At 42.8% G+C, this 11,851-nt stretch overlaps 1 protein-coding gene across 1 annotated transcript in view; it reads right to left on the minus strand.

Moving 5' to 3' along the window:
- hsf4 (heat shock transcription factor 4) overlaps positions 1–5,956 on the minus strand; it is a 28,041-nt gene extending 22,085 nt beyond the window's left edge. The window contains exons 1-2 of the mRNA XM_063196390.1: positions 5,831–5,956; positions 1,862–1,970 (exon numbers count right to left, since the gene is read on the minus strand). Of these exons, the coding sequence (XP_063052460.1) occupies positions 1,862–1,970; positions 5,831–5,956 (235 nt within the window). The remainder of the gene's footprint in view (positions 1–1,861; positions 1,971–5,830) is intronic.
- Between the last annotated feature and the right edge of the window lie 5,895 nt (positions 5,957–11,851).

Here is an 11,851-nt window from a genome sequence, read left to right on the forward strand (position 1 = left end):
GGGTCCTCAAGCAGCTGGAGCCGATAGCCAAAGAGCTCCTGATTGTAATGCACACTTGATAGAGCATAGAGCTCTGGTGATGATGTCATTGTTAGGGGAAAGGGAGGCTATTGCATTGGTACATTTGATGCATTAATCGAAAAGCGACCTACAGCTTGGAAAGCTTGGCAGATTAAAAAAGAACACAAAGAGGATCTGAGCGTGCAGACATTTTTTTCTTTCCATTTGCACAGTTTTTGTTTATGTTTGGCACCTTTTATTTGTGAGTGCAGTGTGATCCGGCTAAATCTAAATGCGACCTACAAAAAGGAGGCCACACAGTACATGTAACAGAACTGTGTCATAATAAATAGCCTCAGACATACAGTATTGTATACTTACTTATCATATGTAGGGCCTACACTATGCAACATAATTAGTGGCTCAAGTCAACTCTTTATTTTTGACTCTTAAATATCATAAAGTTTTGGCCACCTAGTGCTAAACGTCACCTGGTAACACCTTTAATATCACATTTGTAACACGTTCAAATAGGGTTCACATATTAGCCACTAATCCCTATTTACTGTATAAGAAGAGACTGTCTGTGTAATAGCATTCTATCATGCACATGTAGGGCCGACTAGGTCCTTATGACAATTATGACAATAGTAACGGCCTTAAAGGACCAGTCCACCTCATTTTAAGAAATTGCTCATATGTAGTTAAGTCTCAGTAAATTATGAGAATGCATAGGATTTTTCGTCTATGTGTGCACATTACCTAGTTTAACAGTACAGCAGCCAAATGAAGCATAGCAATGCAAGTCTATGGCACCAAACAAAAGATCATCAAATGTACTCAATGATACAGTAAGTATAGTTGTATACAGGTTGGTGAATATACTTATAAAATAATAAGAATGTAAAATTCACCAGAGTGCAAAACAGCTATTTCATCTCATCAGGTGATCACTTGTGGCGCTATAATGGTCCCATTTACTTCCAGTGATTATGATATGACATTGTGGACTTTCATATTGGGTTAATGGATGCATTTGACCAGTGGTCTGTATTTATTACGTATTTATTTACATAGTAACTATATGCTTAGCTATTTATTGTGTGTATTTGTATCTGTATGTGTTTTTTATTGTAGGCCTATATGTTTTTATGCCATTCATTCTGCTGTGCTGTAAATCAAACTGCCTTTTAAAGGACATTAAAGCTTTCAAGTCAAGTCAAGTCAAGTGATATGCAATGCTAATAATCCTGATACCAATACATCTACAGTAGGCTGAATATACAGCATATGACAAAACATTTCTGCAGGTTCCAGATGTTAGTCCTTTGTCACCAATAAAAACCACCCACCAAATTCTGAATCTGATATACTGAGTAATGCTTCAGAAGGACACAAATGAAAAATGCACCACATTGTTGTTGAAGGGGATCCTTCGTATCCTCCATATATGGAGAGGCCTTCATTCCCTGTCTTGACATTTAGCTGGATTTCGAGTGTGTCCACATCTGAGATTGCCTTTCTCATACACCGTAATCTTCTATCTCCGTCACACTGCCAGGTCACAAATGTCAATGTCAATCACCCATCCCAATCACACCCCTCCATCCCCCCTCTCCCACCCTTCCCAATCACCCCCTCCATCGCTCCATCTCTCTCTCTCTCTCTCTCTCTCTCTCTCTCTCTCTCTCTCTCTCTCTCTCTCTCTCTCTCTCTCTCTCTCTCTCACACACACACACACACACACACACACACACACACACACACACACACACACACACACACACACACACACACACACACACACACACACACACACACACACACACACACACACACACACAGCTCTCTTTTGACTTACACATGTTAAGCTGGCGGACGAAGCTGGCCATGTTATTATGCTTGAAGTACTTGGGCAGCACCTCTTTGGCAAACCGCCCCTGGTCGAACACATGGAAACTGGTGCCTGTCTGTGGGGAATAACACACAACAAACACATTTATTAATCAAGGCTTCAAAATAAAGAAGTTTACCAGACACTTGTTTGACTTTTTGCCTGTTTATTCAGAGTGAACGATGCATTTTGTCACTGTGTGTCATCAGATTCGCTCAGGCAAGACATTTAGTAATGCATCTTTAATTATTTTTCATTCATTACTGCGAGTGAAACGTTTCAAAAGTTCATCAAAGTTTGCATTGCTTGTTTATTTCTGAAGTTATTAAAAAGTCAAAGTCAAAGTAAACTTTAATGTCCCAAAAGGGAAATTCAAGTGGTCAGGGTGCTATACAAAGACAGGACTTAAGAACAGAATAAAAACATAACATAAAATGACATGACAATGACATGATAGCGTATTTATTATATAAATACGCTATCAATACAATATCTTTTGGGCAGAGTCTTCGCTGAAACGTTCTGTCAGTGAATGTAGGTGGTTAATGCTTCAAATAAATCTCAATGAAATCTTACTTAGTCTTCATTCCTTTTGTTCCATAGGCCTATGTAAGTAGTAGTAGTAGTAGTAGTAGTAGCAGTAGTAGTAGTAGTAGTAGTAGTAGTAGTAGTAGTAGTTGTAGTAGAGTAGTAGTAGTAGTAGTAGTAGTAGTAGTAGTAGTAGTAGTAGTAGTAGTAGTAGTAGTATCAGCAGCATTTATTTCTTCCAGTGTGTAACAATTATTTTGCAGTAATAGTACAATACACATTACTAGCACACACCTCCTCAACGGCTGGATTGGCCATAAGGCATACAGGGCATATGCCCGGTGGCCTGTTGATGATTTTGGCCTTGTTCGCCCCTCAATATAGTGAAATCAGTCCTCATGCCACTACAGCTGACCTCTCGGAGTCATAATTAAATATTCATTTTGTTTTTTTCTTGTGGTCAAAATAGCTCGTAATAGATGAATAAAACTGTTGTCACGGGTTTCATTGTCTCTCTCAATGCCTGTTGGACCAGTCTGAGGCTGAAAATGCCCGGCCTGTTTTTTTGTCACATTCCTGCCATGACCTCCACAAAATGTTTCAAGGTGTTGATAAGGTCAAAAAACTGGGCCATTCACAAGAGAAAAAAATGAAAGTAGACAACACCATTTCCACCAGTATAATACATTTGACCTCATGACAATAACAATTTCACACCTTACTGTTTTCCCCATGATACACAACCAAAGAATAAACATTTGAGTGTCAGGTCAACTTAAAGGGCAACTCCTGCCAATTTCAATGTGCTGTTGTATTGCTCACGCTACCCTTGAGTTGTCAATAGCCGATGACGCCGCAGTTTTTGGCTCAGCCCTTTCCGAGATATGAGCTATTCAAATGGGGGCAACTTTTGTTTACATTTAAAAAAAAACATTTTTATTTATTCCCAAAAACATCTGAAAGGTTATGCAACATCAGCAGACAGCTAGCAAACAGTGATAACTTTTGGGAAAATATTTGGAGTAGGCCTATGCTCATTTTTTAAAAAATGTAAACAAAAGTTGCCCCCATTAGAATAGCTCATATCTCGGAAAGGGCTGGGCCAAAAACTGCGGCGTCACCGGGTACTGACAAGTCAAGGGTAGCGTGAGCAATACAACAGCACATTGAAATTGGCAGGAGTTGCCCTTTAACTCAGCTCTTTCATGCTAAATGTCTCATAGCATGATGGAGTTTATGTGAACATAAGTGGTATATTTCAGCATTACAAATGATAATCTGACTAAAAGGACAGATTATGATAAACCAAGGTAGATGGAAATCCATTTTGGAGTCATTTTCTCAGATCAGGTGTCAAGATATTCTCCATCAAGCAATGAGAGTCTCCTTTCAATTGTGAGTCATCTCTTGAGGAAATCTAAATCATCTCCTGGAAATTATCTCTTTTGATTATCAGTGACCTCCCCCTCCTCTCTGTCTTGCTCTCTCTCTCTCCGTCTCTTGCCCTCTCTCTCTTGCTCCCTCTCTCTCTCTCCCAGCAACAAGGGTAGGCTTTATCCAGCATAAGAGCTCTGGTGCGGTGTGGCGCTCACAGTAATTTGTCATCCATTGAGACTGCTGTGCGTCTTATAGTTGGGATCAGAGCGAGCCTCACAGGCTTTGAGACTCCATTTTGTGGCGAAACCTCAGATCTCGGGAGCCCGACCCGGATCAACCCGGTAGATCTGATCTTGGGCTTATTGGGTCTCTGAAATAGCAACCAATTACCATCAATCCATCAGGTCTGATAGGATACATCACAGAGCTCTGTGTGTGTGTGTGTGTGTGTGTGTGTGTGTGTGTGTGTGTGTGTGTGTGTGTGTGTGTGTGTGTGTGTGTGTGTGTGTGTGTGTGTGTGTGTGTGTGTGTGTGTGTGTGTGTGTGTGTGTGTGTGTGTGTGTGTGTGTGTGTGTGTGAGAGAGTGTGTGTGTGAGAGAGTGTGTGTGTGAGAGAGTGTGTGTGTGTGTCTGTAAGTGTGCGTGCGCGCGTGCGTGTGTGTGCGTGTGTATGTGCGTGTGTGTGTGTGTGTGTGCGTGTGTGTGTGTGTGTGTGTGTGTGTGTGTGTGTGTGTGTGTGTGTGTGTGTGTGTGTGTGTGTGTGTGTGTGTGTGTGTGTGTGTGTGTGTGTGTGTGATATGCCTGCATAACTTCACGTGCCTCAGGTTTCTTCCTCAGAGCAATCAAGCCGTACAAAGAAATACTCCACTCTCAATATGACTGCCATTTTAGATCCTCATTTCAACCTGGACCACAATACAATGCAATACAATGAAATACTTTGTACAAAAGAGTACAACACAAAGCAGTATTCTATTTTTACCAATGGACCAATACCCTGATCGTGTAAATAACCCAAAGTCCCAAATGCTTAAAACAATCAACCTCACATTTCATCTTTCGATTTTTCCGCCATTTTAGGTCATCTTTTTTGTTTTTTTTACTGTAACTAGCTCAGTGCTAGCACAATAGGGTACAATATGGTATCCTAGTTCACGGTATGAACCAAACCCCCGTGGCTGCTGTGTGTGTTCAGGGGGACTAGAGGGATGTGGGGGTTGGGCCCGTACTCAGCAGCACCACACATCTGGCAGAAGTGAAGAGGGGCGAATTCTGTCCTACAAAATATTGTAATATTGTAACCTTTCAGAGTGTGAAACGAAATATAAAAAACATATGAAAATCAGTCTTGTGACATGTATCACAACTTATGATTCCCAAAATATATTCTGAAAAATGAACCCACTACTTATGAAAAAAATGTTTGAAGGCTGTTTTTGTGTTAAAAAGGTAAAATAATGGATAAATAATGGATAAATAATGGATTTTTCCAATAACTCGTTTAACTGACATAATAGACTTTTTGTATAGGGCAGAAAGAATGTCTCGATCTCTGAAGAAGTTTGGCTAACTTCCTTAAACCATACTTGACGCAGACGCCATACGCAAGACAGTGTCAAAACAGGTGTCATGACACAGTCATGGACAAGTCCTAAATATAAATTGTTTTATGATCATAAAAAGTTGACATTGCTTGGACTCACCATAACCAAATGTCACTTAATTATGCGTCAAGTCAAGTGTAACCCTGGGCCTATACTAAGAAGCTGGTTCAGGAGTAAACCAGGTGAAGTTAAGAGGTAAGTGAGGATTCCAGGCTCTTCTATTAGATAATTTACCTTTTAACTTATTTACCTCTTAACTTAACCTGGTTTACTCCTGAACCAGCTTCTTAGTATAATGAAAATGCAGTGTTCATTTAACACTTAGAGAGTACTCTTGGAACAAATACAACCAAGAATATGTCAAAATTGACTCTCCCAGAGTTGAATTAACACGGCATGTTTTACTGTACCCCTCCTAACTTCCTTACCGCGCTCCAGCAGATGAGGTGGTTGGTGTCGGGGTCCTCCACCAGGGTCCAGAGCTTGGTGAGGAAGGCCGGCACGTTGCTGGCGTAGCCTCCGTCCACACCTATAGATCCAGGGGACTCCTGCATGCTGCTGCCTGCTTGGTTGGAGCTGGTGGTGGTGGTGGTGCCGCTGGTACTGTTGGTGTTGGTGGTGGTGGTGGTGGTGTGGTCAGTGTAGTCACTGGCGTATTGGCAGATGGATGGATGGCTGGGTGTGGATGGTGGTGACAGAGGTGTGAGAGTCCTGTCCTGCGTTTCCGAGTTCATGTGTCCCCCTCTTAGTCCATTACGGTGGCCTAGAAAAAAAAAGAAGTGTCCTTTGTACTCCTTGCTCGCCCGCCTGCCTGTCTAATCCTCGATCTCGACTTAACTTTACTTTTTCCTCTGTCTCTGTGTATCTCCCTCTCTATCTCTCTCTCTCCCTCTTTCTTCCTCTCTATCTATCTCTCCTTCGTCCCCTGGGTGTCACGCTGACCGTGCCGGTATCTCATCTGCCCGTGCCTCTGTGTGTGTGTGTGTGTGTGTGTGTGTGTGTGTGTGTGTGTGTGTGTGTGTGTGTGTGTGTGTGTGTGTGTGTGTGTGTGTGTGTGTGTGTGTGTGTGTGTGTGTGTCAGCACAATGCAGGCCCCTGCACCGTCACTGTGGTCGCCATGGTCACCCCTCGGGCGGCCGGGCGGGAGGGGTTGCCGGGCGCATGCCCCGTGGCCTAACAAAAGGGCCCCGGCGTCAGAACAATACGCCACATCACAAAGCCTGGAATAATACCTCACTGTTACCCCTGCACCACACCACTCCACACCACACAATGCCACCACACTACACCACAGCACACCATCTTTCTGTGATCATACACGCACAACGGCGAATACACAATAATGTGCAATAATGTGTATTAGGTATTTGTGTATGTTGTGTATTTGTGTATTTACGTATGTAAGCTGTCAGACACCTTCATTTCCCTCGGGATTAATGAAAGTACTCTACTCTACTCGACTCTACTCTACGCTAACACACTTTTCCTATCTCTCTCTATTTCCCTCGAGTTGCTAATTTCAGACAGAACTGTTCTGTGTGTGTTCATGTCGGAATGGGGAGGGGTGATGCTTGAGAAGGTGTGTGTGTGTGTGTGTGTGTGTGTGTGTGTGTGTGTGTGTGTGTGTGTGTGTGTGTGTGTGTGTGTGTGTGTGTGTGTGCGCGCGCGCGCACGTGCATGCGTGTGTGTGTGTGCGTGTGTCTGTGTGTGAATGTTTGTGTGTGCACGTGCGCTTCTGTGTGTGTGTATGAGCACAAATAGCTGGTGTACTGTGGACACACAAACACATACACACACAGACACAGACACAGACACACACACACACACACACACACACACACACACACACACACACACACACACACACACACACACACACACACACACACACACACACACACACACACACACACACACACACACACACACACACACACACACACACACACGTTTGCGTTTGAGCATGTGCTTGTAGGTCTATTTCTTTTTTGTTTGTGAGTGTGTCACTTTGATTATTATTCGGTTCCCCTTGCGGTGCGGTGAGCTGAGCTGACAGCAGTAGCAGGCTCAGGGGCTCGCGGCCTCAGAAATAACCTGCTATTTTTCCAACCCTCCATCTCCCTCCCTCTGCTCTCCACTCTCCACTCGGTCAGCACAGCACAATCACAAACACACACAACCGCTTTTATTCTCTGCAACTGTTGCCCATCACTGTCGTCGTGTTATTTTTTTTTTTTAAATCATGAAACGGAGACTAGAAATAGACCACTACGAGACACAGTGTTTAGATAGATAGGTGCAGGGCTCTAAATACACACCAGCCAACCGGACAAATGCTGGTGAAATTTCAGTTTGGCTGGTAGAAATGAAAGCTTACTAGCCACTTTGAACCATGAGTGAGTGTGTGGTTGGCGAGTAAGGTTAACGTCTACTAGCCATTTTGGCTGGTGATTTAAAATGTTAATTTAGAGCTCTGGATAGGTGTAACATTGTCCTAAAGGCTGCTTTGTTTCCTAAACAAAAATGTCTACTAAATGAATCCTAACCACTTTGCTGTGTTTACGTAATACAATAGTTCAAAGCCTACCAGCTCAGGTCTCCTCCTGACACACTGAGATCAAAGCTAAAGCAGGCCCATTCGTTCACAGTATAGGCCTATTAGCAGATCATATTGTAAACAAAACAAACTGTTGCAAGTCATGCTATGCTGCCATACTCTATCTTACTGCTTACAGTATGAAACTCTATGGGACAGAAAAACAGATCATCATCATTATCAATCTGTCAGAGATGTTTTTTTCCTGATCTTCTCTGCACTCAGAATGAGTGCATGTAGGCTATATATAACTTTATTCATCACCAGCCAATATGCCTTAATGTAAATCTTACAAGCCAAATACACACTTTCAAAGTGACCAGTTGGTTGGTCTTTTCTACCAGCCAAACTGAACTTTCACCAGCGTTTGGCCGGTTGGCTCGTGTTAATTTAGAGCCTTGTACAGGCCTACCCTATATCTTGTATCCACCCTGTTTCCTGTTTCAACAGCCTAAAAGACTCCTGTATTACGTAATAAGGTTACATTTGATGTTACAAATTCAGCTGAGGTTGAGTTGCTGCCTCAAGAATAGAATCGTCACGTGACCAGAAAATCACAAATGCCATCATGGTGAAATGACAGTGGATTAAAATTCTAATTTCAGATTCGGAGATGATTAATTTCTCTGCTGCTGCTGAAGCCAATTAACCAGGCGACATCATGTCCAAAAGGCATGACATGCCGATCTGCATCTGAGTTCATTATCATATTGACGCATTACTGCCACCTAGTGGAGGGAGACCAACAGAGAGCCTGTAACCAGGGCGTGTGCAAGGAGGTGTCCTGAGAAAATGGTTACACACTTTAAATCATTGTAAAGTACTGTCATGTGTTTATTATGTGATATTTTCAAAGTGTTCAAAGAATTTACTTTACAGACCAGAGGTAGCTAGATAAAAGGAGAAGTATATTTATATTTATGGTGTACTACATGGACAACGCCAGGACATGATGTTACATGGTGGTTACACCAGTTATTCAATTGTACCTAATGATATGGTTACGTGTTGTTACTAAAAACCTAAAAATAAAAGCCCCAAATTTGATCTAACCAGCGCAGAAGCAGGTACATTGCTGTATATTAAGTAGACCAGTGACTCTTTGTACTCATTGAAGTTACTTGAAGGAAACAGTTGTTGTTGTTGTTGTTTTGGGTTTTTTTTTTGGGGGGGGGGGGTGGGGAGCTGTTATTTTTTCTATATCTACTTTTACTTTCACTTTTTGGCCACCTCTGTTACAGACATCATTGTATTGCTTGATCACCACCTGTCCTAACAGCACTGACATTAATTTTGATCCAGGTACTGCTGACAACAGCACACACAATTCTCTCGATTTCAGTGACTGTCGGAACTCATAGTTGGACTTTAAATATCAGTTTGAGAATTGACTGTGACAAAATATTACATTGATGCAGGCAAATTACATGGATTTTAATAAACACAACACTAACATAGATTTGAAGTGTGTCTGCATTATTGAGAGACCCTACATAACCTAGGCACACTTTGTCATTCTCCCTTGCTCGCTCACATTGTGTTTGGAACCTTTGAGGGCGTGCAATGGTTGTTTAATGAAACAGATGAATCATAACTTTATATTAAAAGATATTTTTTGGTCTTTTTACGACTTTATTGATGATAGGATAGTGTGAGAGGTGGACAGGAAGCGAATGGGGAGAGAGACTGGGAAGGGTCTGCAAATGACCCCGGCCACGAAATCGAACCCTGCTCGGCCGCATGGTAGACGAGTGACCTACCGGTTGGCCACGGCAGGGCCATGAATCATAACTTTTATTTACATTTTATTTTTTTACCAGTAATGTCTCCTTGAGCTGCATTATGTCGTCTTCTAGGTAGGGATAGTCCAGGAGGCAGCAACCAACAAAATCTAACAAACAACACATACAACCAGGGCTGGCGCTAGGCAGCGCCTAGGGGCGCCAAATATCTTGGGAGGCGCCAGAAATGCACTTACACTTAACACATTGATAATGATTATGCATGGACACGATTTAGATGAGCAGTGTTCGATCAGATGTATGGTGCTACGTTTAAAGATGACAATTTCTTAAATGCAAAAAAGTGAAGGGGGTGTTCGCCTAGGGCACCAAGTCGTCTGACCCTGCATACAGCTAACCTGGCTCTCGCAGATGGATTGTCATCCCTGTGCGAGCTCACGAAGTGTATCGAAGATGCACGAAGCACTAGGGGTCTCGCGAGAGCCAGGCTAGCATACAGCCGCATTAACAAATTAAACGTCAAGGTTAGAATTGTGGGAAACACTGGCACTGTTGAGAATGAACTGAGTTTGGCCCTATAGTGGCTCTAACAGAAAGACACTGGACTGCTACACTGGCAACCCGGGTTCAATTCCGACCCGGGTCCTTTGCCGAATCTTCTCTATCTCTCTCCCACACGTTTTCAGTCAATATCTCTAACTGTCCTGTCATGAATAAACTAATTGAAAAAAAAAATGAGGGCCCTACCGTGGCGCTAACGGTTGGGCACTCATCTACTACACGGCCGGCCCAGGTTCGATTCCTGGCCCGGGTCCATTGCTGGCCCTTCCCCGTCTCTCTCTCCCTACTCACTTCCTGTCTCTGCTTCACTGTCCTGTCTGATAAACACCAATAAAGGCTTGTAAGCCCCCCAAAAATATTTTTAAAAAATGAGGATGAACTGAGTTTAAAAGATGACTGTTTTACTGTAAAGTGTTCAGGGAGGTCAGGTAGCGAGTCCAGGATACAAAGTGCCATGGTGATGGTCACGACTGCTCAAAGCCAGCTTCGCTTTAATGACATTAAAATAAGATTTGTGTGCTAATAACCCAGTCGAGTGGCCAGCAGCATCACAGCAGGAGGTCCACAGGGGCAGGGCTGGACCGGGGGAAAAATAGGACCCCGGCACTTTTGACTCAAAGGGCCCCCTCATAGTTAGCGGCGCAGAACTGACTCACGGACAGTCTCATGGACAGTCCAGTCCTGCACAGGGGACTTATAATGCCGTACAAAAGCAAAAGCCGCTCTCTCTACACTATGGGACCTTGAGGAACGATCTACATCTATATCTGTGGTTGAAGTAGCTTCCACATCTACACCCTGCAGCATCCTGTAGATACTGTCTGATTTTTGTCCTTCCTGCACTGTTATGAAAGCAAAAAAATGTGAGATTGCACTACGATGGGCATGTTGTCATGTATTTGTAGAGTTACGTGGGCACAATCCCTGGTGCGGAAGAAAAAAGTAACGTTTTGTGGACAAAAAGTCCGCATAACTCTTCAAGTTATTTTTTTCTTTTTATTCATTCACTGGCAAGCATGATGACGTTTCGACCTCTCTGTCTGCCTCAGATTCCAAATCCAATCTGAGGAAGACTGAGAGGTCGAAATGTCATCATGCTTGCCAGTGAATGAATGAACAGAAAAAAAGGAGTGTGTGAACTTTTTGTCCACAAAACATATTGTCATGTAGCCTTGTAGCACTATGGTAGAGTACATTACATCAGTGTTTCTCAACCGGGGTGCCGCAGGCCCCCCTCAGGGGTGCCGCGGAAACGTGGCTGATAAATACATTACGTAATATAATACAAATTTGTCTAAATTAACGCCATTTAAGCACAATACAGTAAATTTGGGTCAGTTGCAACTTCGAACATAGGTTGTGTGACATTTCCAAATGTGTTACTTTTCCAAGCTTGTGTGATATCAGATGTGATGCCATGTTACGGCTTTTAACGTCTGCATTACATAACATTACGTTACAAAACATAACACTTAGCTGACACGTTATGCAAAGTGACTTACATTAATAGTCATGCAGCCTTGTAGCCCTGTAGTAGGCCTATAGTATGG

This window comes from Engraulis encrasicolus, chromosome 4 (assembly GCF_034702125.1).
Source record: "Engraulis encrasicolus isolate BLACKSEA-1 chromosome 4, IST_EnEncr_1.0, whole genome shotgun sequence".
NCBI classification, from domain to species: Eukaryota; Metazoa; Chordata; class Actinopteri; order Clupeiformes; family Engraulidae; genus Engraulis; species Engraulis encrasicolus.